Raw genomic sequence first — 18750 nt, forward strand, 5'->3', positions numbered from 1 at the left:
GCATTACATCTTTGTTTTTGTATTCAAGTCCTCTTGATATAAACCTTGAATTTACCTTCCTTACTACCGATTCGACTTGCAAATTATTTTTTTGGAAGTCCTGCACCAGCACTCTCAAGTCCCTTTGCATTTCCGATTTCTAGATTCTCTCTCCATTTAAAAAATAATTCACACCTTTATTCTTATTACCAAAATGCATGACTCCGCACTTTGCTATACTGAATTTCATCTGTCACTTCTCTGCCCACTCTCCTAACCTGTCCTATTAGCAGGATACAGCTGGATGTTTCAGGTCTATGGGATTACTGTTGGACAGCTCTAGTTCCTCGTCATGAGCTCCTTGGAGCAGTTTTTAGGGCATTTCATTGGCAGAGACCGTTAGAATATATGCAAGGGAAAGGACATGGCCCAAGATACTATTCGACCCTCGTTATGTGTGACATTCTAAGCAGAATAATGCCTGAAACCTGAGTTTCACCTTCTTGCAGCATGCTAAACATGTGTGATATGTACTGCACCATATAAGCAGATGGTTGGACAATTGCCAGAGATGAAAAGTATGAGATAAGGATTGAAGAGACACATTTCTCCTCTTCCCCCATCACTTCCACCTATGTTCCTTACTCTGGCTTCACAATTCACAACTTTTCTATCCTTATCTCACACCTTTTGTTTTTTCCTCTCGGGCTTTTGACTAACCATCTGCCCTATAAGAATTCCACTTGCCTGTTCCACCTATTACTCGCCAGGCTTTGTCCTGCCACTCCTACCTTCCAGCATTCTCCCCACCGACCACAGTCAGTCTGAAGATGGGCCCTGACCTGAAATGTCCCAATCCATGTTCCCCAGCGATGCTGCCTGACCTGCTGAGTTACTGTAGCACTTTGTGTCTTTTTTTAACGTACAAGTATGTTAATGGATGATCAATGGTTGGCATGGACTCAGTGGGCCGAAGGGCATGTTTCCATGCTGTATTTCCAAACTAAACTAATTGATTTCATCAGACTGAGGGAAGTTGCTCAAACGACTGACATCAAACTATCATTTTATTAACTAACAGAAACTTTTTCCATTATTACAGCAAGCACAGTTGACAGGATGAGATGTTTCTGGACTGCCATGCTTGCAGCATACACAATTGGGTTAATTAATTTCTTCAGAGGTGAATGGCAGCTGCAGTTGGTGCTTTGTTAATTGGGAAGGAGGGAACTAATAGAATGTATCAGGATTACTTATGAATTGAATAAAAACTAAAGTTATTTATTTTCCTGGATGTGCCATATGTTTAACTGTACTCTGATATTTGCCACAGTTCCAAACTTTTTTTTTTGCAGCTATGTTTCTGTTCAATTTATGTATGTCCATTGTTGTCAGTGATGATCCTGACACACTCCCTGACACCTGTTATTTACTTCCTCTCCACAGAGGAAGAAATCAAACCTATATCTTTATGAACTCAGGAATAACAAAATATTTTACAAGTTAATCTGCACGCTTCTCCCTGCATTTCCCCCATAAAGATTCCCCACAGCTCAAATAAAGTTAGCCAGCATTCTAGTGCTACTTATTTATTTTACAGTACCCTCCCGAACCCATCACCCTGCAATCGCTCCCTGCCTATCCTACACCCCAAATGCCTTGTCTTTTTTAACCTATCCAACCCCCTCCCTTCCTTAAAGGAAAATTATACTGGTACCAAGTCCATTATGACATGCACATTCGAACGCACACCAGGGAGCACCTTTACTACTGCTCTCAGTGCAGCTACTCCTCCATCACCAAGAACTGCCTGAAGCGTCACGTTGTGCAGAAGCACAGCAACATCCAGCTGAGGTGCCCAGCCGAGGGATGCTGCTACACCACCGCGGACAAGTACAAGCTGCAGGCACACCAGAAGAACCATGGTGAGCTGGTAAGTTTAATTCCCAAACATGATTATCCGTGTCAATGTTTGTGGGCGGAAGAGTGGCACAGCGGTAAAGTTTGTACATTCTCCCTGTGACCATGTGGGCTTCCTCCCACACTCCAAAGACGTGCAGGTTTGTCGATTAATTGGCCTCTGTAAATTGTCCCTAGTTTGTAGTATCAAGCTAGTGTATGGATGATCGTTGGTTGGCGTGGACTCATTGGTTGGTGTGGGCCAAAGCGCCTGTTTCCACGCTGTATCTGTAAAAAAAAGATAATGTGTCAAGGGCAATTGATTTCAAAATTATACGGTCCACATAGGGTTTCACACCAGGTCAATTTTATTTACTTGTTTGTGTAAACTAGCTAATCTTTTTTTCAAAAAAAGTTAAATCAATCATCAAGTAGAACTGGTAATATGAGGAACTGCAGATGCTGGTTTACCAAAAAAATAGACACAATGTGCTGGAGTAACTCAGCGGGTCAGGTAGCATATCTGGAGAACATGGATAGGTGATGTCAGAGATGCTGCCTGCCCTGTTGTGTTACTCCAGTGCTTTGTGTCTTATCAAGTAGATCGTTTTCCCAACCCTGGATATATTATGTCGCATAATGGAGAGGTTTTTAAAAATGTTTTTTTTCATAACTTGTTGGCATTGCCATACATTTTCATCCACATTGGTTCTTGAGTCAAATGGCTTTATGGATTTCTAAGGAAAGCTAAGAATGAACCACATTGCTCTGGACCCTGATGACATGAATAGGCCATGCAGCTATGGAAACACTGATTCTTTTCTCCCTACATTACCAAGCTTCCTGAATCGCCTGAGTCTTACCAGAACTTTCATGGCCACCATAATTAATATGTTTTTTTAAATTGCAGTACTATTTAATGTAACTGAATTTAAGATGATCGGATTCCTTGGCAAGGTTTGATCATGTCAGCAGATCATTAGTCTCAGTCTCTGGGTCACGAACATGGTAACACAACCACGATGCTACCTTTTCCCTAATACTATTTGTTACCCATGGTTTAACAGTGACTCATGCGAGACTCATGACTCGCAGGATATTTTGAGCATAATCTCCTTTTAAGGACTTGGGTGTACAGTTTACACACAAGCATCAGTAAATGAGTGCTTTATTGTAGCAGCTGCTCTTTATTTGGACGAGATAAAGGGAGCTTCTGTCTAATTGTTTTGATGAACCTATACGATTTCAGAGAACAAATCAAGAAAGATTTCTCCTGGTTGTCATTTATTCTTCAACTAATTCTGCGAATTACCTCGTCATACTTTCATGTTGAAAATTGCACACATCGGCCGCCGCCTACAACTGCTTAACAACCATGAAATCCAAAGTAATTAATTGGAGTGTAACTCTTTGGAAAGTAAAAATCCTCATATAGCTATCGGATAATCGTTTGCTGCAATCCCTCCTAGTGTTCAAAATACAATAATTAAGCATTCACCTACCCAGATTTACCACTTCAATTAGAGAGTTTCAGCTACAGGGAGAGGTTGGCTAAACTTGGATTGTTTTTTCTGGAACGTCGGAGGTTGAGGGGTGGCTTGATAGAAGTATGTAAAATTATGAGAGGCACAGATAGGATAGACAGTCTCAACCTTTTTTCCTAGAGAGGAAATATCCAACAATAGAGGGTATTGCTATCAGGTGAGAGAGGGAAAGTTTAATGGAGATATGTGGGGTAGGTTTTTTTAACACAGACTGGTGGGGGCCTGGAATGCATTGCCAGGGATGGTGGTGGAGGCAGATACAATAGTGGCATTTAAGAGGCTTTTAGATAGGCACATGGAAGTGCGGGGAATAGAGGGATCTGGATCATGTACAGGCAGATGACATCAGTTTAATCAGGCATCATATTCAGCACAAACTGGGCCGAAGAGCCTGTTCCAGTGCTCTACTGTTCTCTGTTCTACCCTCTTTCCTTCAAATCTACTTTACAATTGGAATGGGGTCATTGACAACTCAATGTTGTGTTAATGAATTGCCAAAAGTACCATATTTTGGATGGGATAAACTGAGGTTCTATCCTGCTTGAAGAAGTGTTTTTTTCTGGTGTCTTAGCTGGTATTTATCCTCCGAAAGATACTGAAAACATATTAACTTACTATAAGCATTTTTTTAAAACTCAACTTTGTAATTTTGAGTTCTTAATATCCAGAATTAACTTCATTAATCATTAATTGCCTTCCTACAGTTGGATGATCTGAGCTCCACCAGTCTTGCTTATAGCTAAACCATGCTGGTTGTGACTGTTTCCATTCTGTCTTAACATAAAGTGACCGTATAACAACCAGAGCTCTTACTCGGGTTGTTTGCCTTGGTTATATTGATGGCAAACAATGCTTCAGCAGGAGGCTGCATGGTGGGCTCAGTGGTAGAGTTGCTGCCTTACAGCACCAAAGACCCAGGTTCGATCCTGACTATGGGTGCTGTCTGTACGGGGTTTGTACGTTCTCCCCATGATCACGTGGGATTTTCCCCAGATGCTCCAGTTTCTCCCAGCACTTCAAAAAGGTATGTTTGAAAGGTTAATGGGCTTTGGTTTTTAAAAGTTGTAAATTGTCCCGAGTGTGCGCTAGTGTAACAGGGATCGCTGGTCGGTGTGGACTCAATGGGCCGAAGGTCCTCTTTCCCATCGTTATCATCTCTTCCCCAATTAACAGTTGGCCATTGTGGGCTCCACCCTTCCTTGGTCATCTGTTGCGGCCCTGATTTGTTCTGGCCTTTTCCTTCCCCCAATCCCCAGCTCCCTCCCCCCCCCCCCTCTACTTTCAGTTCTGTAGAAGGGTTCTGACCCAAAACATTACCCATCCTTTTTCTGAGTTACTCCATTACTTTGTATCTATCTTTGGTATAAACTAACATCTGCAGTTCCTTCCAACACACTTGAAAATGCTGATGGTTTCTAAGGCTTTTAAATTATTCTCAGAATTTCATATCCTCCACGGCATTAGAGGCTTAGGAACTTTCCTCCTTTGTCAATTTAGTGGTGGGTGACTAGCAGACCAGCCCTTGCATTCTCAGATTCTCTTCAAGTATCATCTGCATTTCTTAGATAATATTTCAACCTCCTGAATTTGATTTCTTGTTTATATTCTTTCAGTAGATTAAACAAGTCTGGTAAAAAAATGCGTCTCTGGTTACCTCAGTTTCCAACTTGAACCATTATTTTTCTCATTTCTGCAGACGTCTATTTAATTTTGTAGTTGCCCATCAGATGAACTTCATGTGTTAAATTTATGTGGCTTGCAGAGTGTAGTATAGTTATATGTGGTGTGCTTTCATCACAGCATTGCAATCTTCTTTACACAGTACATTTTGGTATTCTAAGCAAAGCAGGTGTCTACCTTGTCAGAAGTAGAAAACCATGAATTTTCTTACTTTGAATGTAAAAGGATTGTATGATCTTGTTTGCTTTGAATATGAAAAATTAAAGGTGGCGTTATCTGGAATACAAGAAAAATCCAAAGTGATGTGTGGCCAAGAATCTTCAGTGGACAAGTGCTTCCTACTGCTGGATTAAGTAATCAGAAATGGGAGATGTCAATCTGTTGGAGATTTACATATTCAGGGAACTAAAAATATTCTATCATTTTCCTGAATTGTACTTTGTGGTCAGTGCAATAGATACCCGGGAGTTGGGAGATTAATATCTTGTAGCAGAATATCAACCATTGACTTCTTGTTATAGTTATGGCACTTATGTGGCTATTCCCATGAAATGTACTGCCAATGTATACCTGATATATTGATGATGAAGGATATGATGGTATTGCTATTAAATATCAAACAGAGATGGGTTTGATTTCTACTTGTAGGTGACTGCATTGTGTGATGCAAGTCTTGCTTGCCACTTCTTATTCCTTGCCTAAATGTTGTCCAGGTCATATTATAGGAGAGTATAGACTGCTGCATTACCCGAAGACTGGATCTGAACACAATCAAACATTCTTACTTGTGACCTTACCAAAGCTCATTGATGTCTCACTTGGTCAAATGCTACCCTGTTCTCAAGGGCATTTGGTTTTGTGATCCTCAGATAGAGATGGTTTTGAAGGAAGCTAAACTGAACACCTATGAGCAAGTTATTAATGAGAAAGTGCAGCATAAAAGCACTGTTGCCAGCACATACAATGTACTTACAATTATACTTTGATGATTATTGAGAGTAGAACCCATTTAAATATAATTAATTCAGGAAGACCACATTTAGCACAAACATCAACATGCATTTGCACTCATGTAGACATTTTTAATGGACTGAATGATTAGGAGAGAGGTTTATCCGAGGTGGCATCATCTTGAACGAGAGCCTGCCTGAACCCTTCCTATTTACATTTTAAATCTGTTTAATTATGATTAAGGAACATTGAGGCCTTATGAGGCCATCCAAGATGCCTATCTAAGCAAATCCATTACCCGGGTTTAGCCTATATTCCTCAGAACCTTCCTATACATGTCCAAATGTCTTTTGAATGTTGTATTGTATATGCCTGTACCATTTCCTCTGGCAGCTCGTTCTATAAAACCCACCACCCATTGTGTGAAAAACTGCCATAAAAATGTTGCAGTCTAAAACCTTTCTCCTCAAATTCCTTTTAAAACCACTTCCTCTCACCTTAAGCATGCTCTCTTGTTTTTTGATACCCCTACGATGGGGAAAATGATTTTGATCATTTACTCTTTCTATGCCTCTTATAATTTTGAAAATCTCTATCATGTCATTACACAGCCTCCTTCACTCCAAGGACGTACCTCAGTGTTTTTCACTGATGTCTGAGGAGAATATTGCAGCATATGGAAATGATTTTTGCAGAATCTGCAGCCAAAGCATCGATTGTCCATCCAGGGCTTTAATTTGTATGTGGATGCTGACTGCCTACAGGGTCTTCCGCTCATTGAACTGGTAGCTAAAAACAAAGGTCGTACATCATGACTGTAGTTCCAGCATAAACAAGCACAACAGACATTGATGATCTAATTACACGTGCAAGTGGCATTTCAGAGAAAGACATCCACACTCAGGAGTCTTGCGACAGAATTAACAATTCAATGAGTAGGTAATGGGCTAAAATGTGAAATGTATTGGCAAACATCCTTCACAAGGTTCCATGCAGGTAAAAAAATAAATGGCAAATGAAACATGGTTATTTTGATAACTTTCCCATTCTGTTTTCCAATGCTTTCATTCAGGATAAGAAAACATACACTTGCCCTGTCTGTGAAAAATCCTTTACAGATGATCGACTGATCAAGTCTCACATCACCACATATCATCCTGGTGAGTATCTGGATTATTACACCCTTATCCCCATCTGCCTTGTTACACAAGTGAAGGATAAGGTTGTCCGTCAGCTGAAGTGAATTACACCTTTTTCTTGTATGGTTAATTATTTGAGAGATTAGAGAGAGTTTGTGCAATTTTTATGATGTACTTGCCAAGTTTGAAAATCGTTTGATACTATGTGTGCATAATGGACACTTGAGGGGGTCCACACGTCGTGTAAACACTCTGTTTAATCATTAACCAAATACAGTTCCGTCGCTCACCCGCGCGTGCCCGTTCAAATCCCATCTGCCAAATCCTTTGTTCTCCTGGCACACGACGGCCTGCCGCCCTGACCTCGTGATTGATCGGCCTAGATCACGCCCGGTCCACACGAGAGTTCGAGCCCGACAAACGAAGATTCGATACCAAAGTGGCTCGGCCTGCCACATGACCGCCCCAGAACCGGAGTAATGGAGGCGGTTTGGCTGACCAGTGGCCTGATCGCGTGTACACGTCTCCTATGTTCAGGGTCGCAGCTGGCAGGGTGGATGCCCTCTGCGGTGGGGGTGTGCCACCTGCACTGGTTGGTCAATGTCCAAGTGTGCCGGCTTAAGGTGGTGCACGGAGACAGTCTCGTGCCTGCCGCCCATGTCTATGACAAAAGTCATGGCACCATGTTGCAGTACCTGGAAGGGTCCCTCGTAAAACCTTTGCAGTGGCGTACGGTGGGAATCGCGGCGATCGAAAACATACTGGCAGTTTGTGAGGGCCTGTGGTTCGTACGTGGGGGCGAGTCCATGGCGGGACATCGGGAAGGCAGGGAGCGTGCCCACCTTCTCCCAGAGGTAAGTCAGCATTGCCAAGGGTGGTTCCTGATGTCCACGTGCTGCCGGGAATCACCTGGGACCGTAAGTGGGACGCCGTACACCAGCTCGGCCAAGGAAGTTGCCAGATCCTCCTTTGGGGCAGTGCGTATTCCCAGCAGTATTCACGGCAATTTGTCCATCCAGTCCAGGCCCGCGAGCCGTGCCTTTAAGGATTCCTTCAGGTGACAGGGAAAACGTTCCACTAGGCCGTTGGCTTGCGGGTGGTTGGCCATAGTGTGGTGCAGCTGAGCGCCAAACAGCCGGGCCATTGCTGACCACAACTCGGAGGTAAACTGCGCACCTCTGTCAGAGGAGATGTCCACCGGCACACCAAAACGGGCAATCCAGTGGGCAGTGAGGGTACCTGCACATGTCGCAGCGGTGGTATCTGAGAGCGGGACGGCTTCCGGCCATCTCGTGAATCAGTCCACGATGGTGAGAAGGTGGGTGACACCTCTGGATGGAGGCAGCAGTCCCACGATGTCGACGTGGAAGTGGTCGAAACACGTGTGGCAGGTCGAAATTCTGCAACGGTGCCTTGGTGTGACGCTGAACCTTTGAAGTCTGACAGGGAATGCACACTCTGGCCCAGTTGCCGACCTGCTTGCGCAACCCGTGCCACATGAACTTGGCCGCCACCAGAGCCATTGTTGCCCCTATGGAAGGGTGAGCCAAACCATGAATCATGTTGAAAATCCGGCGGCGCCAAGCTGCGGGGATGATGGGTTTCAGCTGTCCCGTAGACACGTCGCAAAGGAGCGTGGTGTCAACAGGCCCAAATCGCATATCCTCCAACCACAGGCCTGAGACGGCTGTGCGGTAGGCTGGCATCTCCTCATCCTCTCGCTGTGCGGCCGCCAGGGCCGTGGAGTCGACACCTAGGGTTAAAACGTGGATGGCATTAATGAATGCAAGTCGTATACTCAGAGATGTAGGCCAAGTGACGCTGCTGCCAGGATGACCAGGGATCAGCCACCTTCACAAAGGCAAATGTGAGTGGCTTGTGATCGGGAAAGCCATGAAATCCCTGCCCTCGAGGAAGTAGTGGAAATGCCGGATGGCCAGGTAGAGCGCCAGGAGCTCTCGGTCAACAGCGCTGTACTTCTGCTCAGGAGGTCTCAGGTGACGACTGGGGGGTTAGGATGTCGGGAAAATCGGCCAAGATGCGGGCGTATTCGTTATCAGAGGAAGTCACGGAGCCGAGATGCGGCGCAGTCAAGTCAGCAAGGCGATCGACTCGAACGTCTCAGAATGAACGAGACGGTATCCCTTCACGTTGACCAGCAGGGAGTGAGCCCGGAGGAAATCAGTGCCCAGCAACGGTTGGGAGACGTCGGCGATAGTGAAAAGCCAGTTGAAGTGACAGGAGCCGAAAGTGAGTGGGATCGTACAGACTCCGTACGTCCTGATGTTGCTGCGTTGACGGCAGCCAGAGAAGGTCCCCTCTTACCAGAACGAGTGTCGGCTCCCGATGGGGGCAAAATGCTGACCTCCTCTCCCGTGTGCACCAGAAAACGCCGCCCTGAATGACGGTCCCAGGTGTAGAGGAGGCGGTGCTTCTGGCCGGCCAAGGCGTTTCCCAGATTTTTCGCTGGATGGTCGGTATCGGTAGGCCTCAGAACCTCTCCTTTGGTGGTAGTAGCACCACGTACCTTTGCTGTCATCGCTCGTGTCCAGCTTCACTGCCGCACCTTCGGTGGAGGCTGGGACCGGCCACTTGACCCGCCGAGGCCCCGCCGCCACCCAGTTGATGGTGACGCCACCCTGCTGTTTCGCCTGCCACAGCACGTCAGCACAGGCAGCTACCCGGCGCGGGTCGGTGACATCCTCGTCCGCGAGGAGCAGGTGAATGTCAACAGGCATCTGTTCGAGGAAAATCTGTTCAGCAAGGCGGGTAATTTCGCTCATAAGCACGGACGGCTTGCAGTCACCGAGGCCGTCCATGTGAAGGAGTTTGGCTGCCCTGTCGCAGTGGCTGAGACCGAAAGTGTGCAAAAGGAGCGCTTTGAGGCCCTCGTACTTGCCTGTAGCTGGTGACTGGCGAAGGTAATCGATTATGTGCCCAGCGGTGTCCTGGTCCAGCGCACTGACCACGTAGTAATATTTTGTGGCATCGACACTGATCTGTCGAATGTGGAACTGGGCTTCAGCCTGCTCAAACCACAGTTGGGGCTGTGATGTCCAGAGAATGGGCAGTTTAATGGAAACTGCATTCTGCTGGGCCAGGTTGCCGGCTGCAAACATGGTAAAAATCCAAAATAAGCCGTTTTGGATCGTCGGGGTCCACTGAGGAGGTCCACACGTCGTATAAACACTCTGATTAACCACTAACCAAATACAGTTCCGTGGCTCATCCGCGCGTGCCTGAGTCCTTTGTTCTCCTGGCACACGACGGTCCTCCCCCCTGACTGCGTGATTGGTCGGCCCAGATCAAGCCCGGTCCACACGAGAGTTTGAACCTGACAAACGAAGGTTCGATACCAAAGTGGCTCGGCCCGCCACAAGGTGCTACATGAAAAAATTATTTGTGTATCCTATCTTTATTAGTCCTACAAAATCAAATACACAATACATGTATTGGGTGTAGGATGGAACTGCAGATGCTGGAGTTTACACTGAAGATAGTCACAAAATGCTGGAATAACTCAGCGGGTCAGGTAGCATCCCTGGAAAAATGGAATAGATGACATTTTGGGTGGAGTCTGAAGAAGGGTCTCGACCCGAAATGTCATCTATTCCTTTCTCCAAAGATGCTGCCCAAATATACTGGATGTATTGGGGAACTGAGGCATAGAGATCCCAAAAGGCAGGTGGGCCTAAAAGGCCTGTTTCCGGCTGTATATATATGATGATGATGATGAAAAGGTGCTGAAGAAGCCATAGGGGATGCTTGCCTTCACTACCCCCAGCATAGAACTTTGCATTAAGGTCATGGATAATAAAGATGTACAGAATTATGAATGGCACAGGTAGAGTAGACAGAGGAAACTTTCCTCCATGGCAGAAGTGTCCAATCAAAAGCCATATGTCTAAGGGAAAGGGTAAGAGGGTTAGAAGTGATCTGAGGGAGAATCTTTTCTCTGGGTAGTGGATTCAGGTATCCTCGCAACATATTAAATACAGGCCCACTACCAATTTTCCTGCACCCTTCATTCCAGAGCCTTGCTAGATTATCTGTTTTGCCGAGATCAGTCGAACGGTACGGGCCACCTAGGCCAGCAGGGAGCCAAGATACTGGCCCGCAAAGTCGGCCTCGGAAGTCGATTATGGGAACAGAGATGCCAGCTCCGGCCGGGCCAGTGTACAAGAGCCCCGGCCGCAGAGGGCAAATTCGACTTGCTGATTGGCTGCAGAAGTCGGCTATGGGAACTGTTTTGCCATCTCCAGCCAGGCTAGAGTTCCAGAGCCCTGGTCGCAGGGGGCAAATTAAAACCGCCGATCGGCTACGGAAGTCCCGATGAGATCGCCCGCCTTGGGTGGCTGAAGTGCCACTTTTTTTGTGAGGACTTCCGGGGGCATTTCAAGTGCCCGCTCATAATTTTGTCCGGATTACAGGAGGTGCCGGACCTGCAGTTACCAGAAAATTGGTGGTGGGTCTGTACTTGACGTTTGGAACACTCATTTTAACAGCCATTGTTGAGCATCAACCAGCAACAAAATTCTAATTTAAACTGTTAATTATCTATTTGTAGAGGTACCCATGAGCACCATCTCTGAAATTCTGGGAAAACGTGTACAGCTTAAAGGATTGATTGGAAAACGAGCGGTAAAATGCCCTTACTGTGACTGCTACTTTCGGAAGAATGGCACTGACCTACAGCGCCATATCTGGGCTCACGAAGGTATGAATACTCAATTACATAGATAACTACATCTTAATGTAGATTTGTTTCCATCCCTAGCATCCTACCTTTCTCCCCAAATAGTCAGTAGCTGACATATTAACTTATTCCCTACTCAAATGGGGCTGCATATACTGATTAGTCAAAACATTATGTCATCGGTGTCACTCTGACCGGTCTGCAGCTACGCAGCCCCATACGCAGCAGGGTGCGATGCACTGTATATTGTGACACATTCCCCCCATGACCACCATTAAAATTTTCTGTGACCTGTGCCACAGTAGACCCTCTGTCGGTTCAGACCAGGCAGGATAGCCTTCGTTGCCCTCGCACATCGATGAGCCTTGGGCACCCAACACCCTATCACCGGTTTGTGGTTTGTCCCTCCTCAGACCACTGTCGGTAGGTACTCACCACTGCTGACCGGGAGCATCCCACAAGCCTTGCCATTTCAGAGATGCTCTGACCCAGTCGTCTGACCATAACAATTTGGCCCTTGTCAAAGTCGCTCAGGTCTTTACTCCTGCCCATTTCTCCTGCATCCAACACATCAACTTCAAGAACTGACTGTTCACTTGCTGCCTAATATATCCCACCCCTTGACAGGTGTCATTGTAACAAGATAATCAATGTTTTTCACTTCACCTGTCAGTGGTCATAATGTTTTGGCTCATCGGTGTAAATTAACACCAACACGGCCAATAGCATTTGATAATTATTAAAACAAGGTGTTGTCCGCCATGTTTAAATCTGTAATTCCGATTTATATTAACTAACTCTCTCACTAAGATACAAAATTAACTATGGTCTGTACTAGTATAGCTAATTAACCCACTTCTTCTTTCATGTCTATCATTCAAATGTTACATCACTGTCATCGTCTGTCCTGAAAAGGGCGCAAGCTTCCGTCGACAATCAGTGGGAGCCTCACTTGTACAGTAGACAATGGTGGAAGCAGAATTAGCTCAGGATACTTCCAGTTTCCAGCCTCGCGACGTGGACGCTTCTGTTATGGGGCCATTAACCCACTAGTGCAACTTCATAAGTTCATAAGTGATAAGGGCAGAATTAGGCCATTTGGCCCATTAAGTCTACTCCACCATTCAATCATGGCTGATCTATCGCCCCCCTCTTAACCCCATTCTGCCTTCTCCCCATTACCCCTGACACCCATACTAATCAACTTTTGTGATCTCAGCCGAAATTGTTTCCAACTTATAGGGAAACAAGATTGAGGACAGTTCTCAGAACTCTTACATGACTCAGAGTGTCTACACTTAAAAAAGATGGTTCTCCTCAGAGGACGATGATCCTGGGCATGTTCTGTGGTTCAGATTTTTTGTGGTCCTCCACAAGTCAAGTCCCAACGGTGCAGACTGGAGAGTTTCATCTTGTAGATGGAAATAGTTATTTCATTAGAGAAAACAGTTTTTAATTAAGTTATATTATTAGAATAGCAGCAAAGCAGTCATGAATGCAGAAATGTAAAGTGTTATGTGTATGTGCATTAAATGCTGTTTATGATTTGTTTCATTTCCAGGACTGAAGCCCTTCAAATGTTCAGTGTGCGACTATGCCACACGTAGTAAGAGCAACCTGAGAGCCCACATGAATCGTCACAGCACTGAGAAGACCCACCTCTGTGACCTGTGTGGAAAGAAGTTCAAATCAAAAGGCAGCCTTAAGAGTCATAAGCTGTTACATACTGCTGCTGGTGAGTAACAACATTCAGCAAAACCTGTTATTCCTAATTAAAATCAGCAATGACAAAGACAGGACACTTTTAAGTGGCTTTGCGTGCCAAATATAATATTGCATGCAGGAAAAGACAAGCATATCATTGAGATATTACAGCTTTGAGTTACCTAAGAGGTTGGAGAAGTTGAACAGCTCTTTGGGTTGTTTCAGCATATCTGATGGCATTTGGGTGGGAACATTTTTGTTGGGCCATCCACAGTGACTCCTGGTAAATTCAGGAATGAATATCTTCTTTAAAAAAATTACCTAAGGCCAGCAACCAATGGAGTTGCATGGCATCCCAATTGCTACTGCATTTATTGAACATAAGAACATTAGAAAAAAAGAGCAGGAAAAGAGCCTGTTCCACATTCATCAAGATCATGACTACCTCAGTACCATTTTCCTCGATTACTCTCATATCTAGAAATCGTTCAATCTTTGGAATGAACAACTGAGTCTCAAGGCATTCATTCTAAAGTCTCACTACCTTCATATGCGACCCCTAGTGTTAAACTCCTCAATCCAAACCTAGAAATAGGATATCTGGTTCCCTCAGATATTTCATTTATATAGATTGGGACTTAAGCATTAATTTATCTCAGTCACCAAGTTAATTTCAAATACCAATGAATAAACTTTTGGATATTAAGGGTATCGAGCGATATGGGATTGAGCAGGAAAATTGTATTGAGGTAGAAGATTAACCACAATCTTAAATTGTGGAATTAATTCAGAGGGCCAAGTTGCCTATTCCTGCTTCTATTTTTTATGTTATTATTCCCAGTTTCTCATTGATTATTTTAGGCCCAGATCTGAATTGAAAGGGAGGATTTTGATTAGGGTTTCAAAATCAGTGGTATCAGGAAGGAAATGAATACCTGGATATGGAGAATGAGGGGCAAGAGACACTGCTTTAGCTGACATGGTTGCAGTGTTGAAACTTAAATGACTCTTACAATAATGAAGGCATTCTAGCTTCCTGAGAATCGATCTGAACAGATTGTGCTCCTCTCTCTTCCTCTGAGTTATCTTGTCCCATGTAGATCCAAGCCTCACATTTACACAATGTTTAGAAAGTAGAAACAAGAACTGCAGATGTGGTTCACATACAAAAGGACACAAAGTGCTGGACTCAGCTGGTCAGGCAGCATTCATGGAGAACATAGATAGGTGACGTTTTGGGTCAAAACCCTTTCTCAGACTTGCACAATGTTGTTGGGAGTATAAAACCTTTCCTTTTCTGGTAACCTTGGCTGATGCATTATCAACATGCTGGCAACTTGATAAATCATTCGACTAATGGTGATATGGCATTTGTTGTAGCTTAGCTGGACTTTACTGCTTATGCTGCAGAAGTTATCCCTTGTTGCCCAACAGTCCAACTTTGTCACTATCTCAATCAATCACCACCCTCATCTGTATCCACCTACCACTTGCCAGGCTTTGCCCCATCCCAACTCTCATTTCCAGTTTTCATCCCCCATCCCATCAGTCTGAAGAAGAGTTCCAATCCAAAACATGGTCTGTCCATTCCCTCCACAGGTGTTGCCTGACTTGCTGAGTTGCTCCGGCACTTGGTTTTTGGTTAAGATTTTGACACCTGCGGTCTCATATTACCAAACCTGTGTAGTTAGTGAGTCCTGTAACAATCCCACACTCCCCAAATAATCTGTGCACTGTGCTGTTGCCTGATGTTGCAACGTGCGATTGCAGTCTGCATCTCAGATGTACAACTTGTTTAAAGATGTCATTAACTTGTACTGCAAGTCTGACGGCATTTTCAAAAGGTCCGCAATATTTATTTCTACATATATTTTATTTTTGTTTTTATTAAGTTTGCACATTAAGATTATCATCTATATTCAGTCTTTTTGGATGCCATTTTGGTTAAGTAAATATTAACTATATATATATTTCCCAAGCTTATTTTAAATGCTTTCTTGCCCGCAGGTAAACAATTTAATTGTACAGTGTGTGACTACACTGCCGCTCAAAAGCCAAACCTCCTTCGGCACATGGAGCAGCATGCCGCCTTTAAGGCAAGAATTAAATGCCTAGAATAAAGACTTAGAAATACATTTGTGTGAAAAGTGATTATCACTAGTTCCACTGAAGACCGTTGGGCCTGAGAATAAGAAATTAATTATAAATTGCAAAACAGTTGCGGAGGGATAGTAATAGCTGTGACAGGATGGGACTAGTGTTGCTCTGGGGAGAGGTTGCAGACCTTCTTCTGATTCATGGAGGGATGGGTACAATTGGGGAGCAAATTAGATCATGTGCAAGCTATCAGTTAGAAGAATGAGAACATCAACAAACGAATGTGAAAATGTGTGAAATGTGAGGTTGCCGATGGTGACAGTGATATTCTTTTGGAAATATTTTCATGGATGGTGGTTGTTATGCTTGGTTGTGTTCACTTTCTGATTAGAGAGTCATAGAGTCATAGTGTGGAAATAGGCCCTTCGGCCCAACTCGGCCACACCAACCAACATGTCCCATCTACACTAGTTCCACCTCCCTGTGTTTGGTCCAAACCTGTGCTATCCATGTACCTGTATAATTGTTTCTTGAAAGTTGCAATAGTCCCAGTCTCAACTACCTCCTTTGGAAGCTCGTTCCATACACCCACCACCTTTTGTGTGACATTATTATCCCAAATGTGTCCTGAAGAACTCTTGGTAATGTATGTTGGTGCTGCTGTCGAGATATTGATCTATTCTTATTCTTTATTGGAAATGCATTGCTGCTATTTATTGTTGATACACACACGTACATTGTATTTTTTTAGGTAATTGTGTGGCTTATTGAATACATTTATTTGCTTGAAATAGATATGGTAAATGCACAGAGTCTTTTACCCAGAGTTGGAGTATCTAGAACCAGGTTTAAGGTGAGGACGTAGGTTTAAGGTGAGGGGGGAAAGAATTAGTAGGACCCAAGCGGCAACCTTTTTTGCACAAAGGGTAGTAGATGTATGAAACGAGCTGCCGGAGAAGGTATCACAAAATGCTAGAGTAACTCAGCGGGTCAGGCAGCATCTCTAGAGAGAAGGAATGGGTGACTTTTCTTGTCGAGACCCTTCTTAGTTGAGACAGGTACTATCACAACATTTAAGAACCATTTAGACAGGTAGATGAATAGAATAAGTTTAGGCCAAACACAGGCAGATAGAACTAGTGTAGATGGGTTATGTTGGTCAGTGTGAGCAAGTTGAACCAAAGAGCCTGTTTCTACATTGTATGACTCTATTGACTACTCCAAAAAATGAATTGAGATCTGAATGTGAAAATAGGCAAACTGGTTTATGGAAATTTAGAAGTCATAGCACACTGAAAATATGTAGCATGCAGTCTGAGTTGAATAAATTTGGCCAAGAATTATGATTTTTTTGTTAAAATATGGACAGTATTGGCCTAAACATTCCCCTTCAGTTTCTATAATTCTGATTGAATGCTGTATTTTTTGAAGATGTCATCTTTTGAAAGAGCCTTTTGTTCTCTCTAATATGTGTAAACGATGCCAGAGCATGATTTCAAAAAAGACTAGTGGTGCTCTCCATCTGCCAAAACATATCGCTCGACCTCTGGAACAAATTATAAGGCTATTATGATATTGCTATCTGTGAGAACTCACTGTGCGCAAATTGGCAGCTATTTCCCATATTAACTAGTACAGTGAGAAGTGGGGTGTTGGGGTATAGGGTGGGGGGAAGGAGCAGATAGATGTGTTTGTGCCCAAATTAGCATATGTTAAAGTTTGTTCTTCAGTTACTTTGATCTCCTTGTCACTGGGCCAAGACCTTGCTCTATCAAGTCCAGGTATGGCTACTGTGCAATGGTCATTTTGCCCTTGAAGGAATCACACACGGATAGTTTATTCCCCGTGGGGAATGGATAATTGACACAGCAGAATTTCAGGAGAATAAAAGGGTTAATATAGGTTTTGTCTGAACGGATAGTTGATGGTCAGTATGGGTTTGGTGGGCTGAAGGACTGTTCCCCTGTTGTATCTCTCCAAGCTAAAGTAATAGCAAATCATCCTCAGCCCTGAAGAATTGTAAGGAATAACAACAGTTGTGGTGTTTGTTGTTGCAGTTCATGTTAATGTCATCTGTTAAGGATCAGCTGGTGCTATGATCAGTACAATGTTCTTTTATTTATGTTGTTGATAAAAATATTGCACTTATCCTTGTTTTTATAAATACTCCTATAATTCCATGATATTATTGGATGGTGTCATTCTTCTACTTTTTAAACAGGTCAAATTACCTGTTTTTGAACTAGACACTCCTGCTTTTTTACTGTTGATATTTTGCTATTGTCCCTTCTGTTGCTGCTTTGCCAGTTGTTGTAACAAGTAATTCTGCAATCTATGTTGTTTGGTGTAAATGTTGCTTCTATTTGGGGCTGGATTGTTTGCTGCTCTGTTGATGAAATGGTTATTTTTACATGTAATATTTTCCTTATTTACCACAGCCTTTCCGATGTGCATTGTGCCACTATTCCTGTAACATGGCTGGATCATTGAAGAGACATTACCACAAGAAACATCCCAATGATGAATATGTCAATGCTGGGACTGGTGTACTAGCTCAGGAGAGTGTGGCGCAGCAAGGTAATAAGGGTATAATTAAATTAATTGAATATCGGGTGTTATATAGCTTATAATATTGTGGTTCTGCAGTCAAAGATCAACGATACTAGAGGAACAAGATAGACCACTCGACCCTAAAAGCCGTAGTATGTCATGGCGCCATTTTAGTGTGCAGAAACTTGCAGAAACATTTTAAAAGAAAAATAACAAAAATCTGTGAATTGATAGATGAGATATATTCTGCATTTTAATGGTATCATCACACATACTGTTCCTCCAAAACACTGATTACACTGCCAGAGGCATAGCGAACGGTGGGTTTTGCCCACTAAAATGGCAGACGTTACTCTCCTTTGTTTACTACACTTCAGTATAGGCGATTTCAACGGAGTGGTCCATCTTGTTCCTCTAGTATCTTTGCTCAAGATGAATATGTACTTCATTATCTCAAGGTATTCAGGCAACTTCATCAATTTTGTAAATGGGAAAATATATTAGACCAATT

At 43.7% G+C, this 18750-nt stretch overlaps 1 protein-coding gene across 3 annotated transcripts in view; it reads left to right on the plus strand.

Moving 5' to 3' along the window:
- The window catches only part of zfat (zinc finger and AT hook domain containing), a 76055-nt gene that overhangs the window by 34866 nt on the left and 22439 nt on the right, over positions 1 to 18750 (plus strand). For all 3 annotated transcript variants that reach the window (XM_078397576.1, XM_078397577.1, XM_078397578.1), the window contains exons 7-12: positions 1680 to 1912; positions 7126 to 7213; positions 11760 to 11909; positions 13450 to 13623; positions 15600 to 15688; positions 18128 to 18266. In XM_078397576.1, coding sequence (XP_078253702.1) covers positions 1680 to 1912; positions 7126 to 7213; positions 11760 to 11909; positions 13450 to 13623; positions 15600 to 15688; positions 18128 to 18266 — 873 coding nt within the window. The remainder of the gene's footprint in view (positions 1 to 1679; positions 1913 to 7125; positions 7214 to 11759; positions 11910 to 13449; positions 13624 to 15599; positions 15689 to 18127; positions 18267 to 18750) is intronic.

This window comes from Rhinoraja longicauda, chromosome 4 (genome assembly GCF_053455715.1).
Source record: "Rhinoraja longicauda isolate Sanriku21f chromosome 4, sRhiLon1.1, whole genome shotgun sequence".
Taxonomy (NCBI): domain Eukaryota; kingdom Metazoa; phylum Chordata; class Chondrichthyes; order Rajiformes; family Arhynchobatidae; genus Rhinoraja; species Rhinoraja longicauda.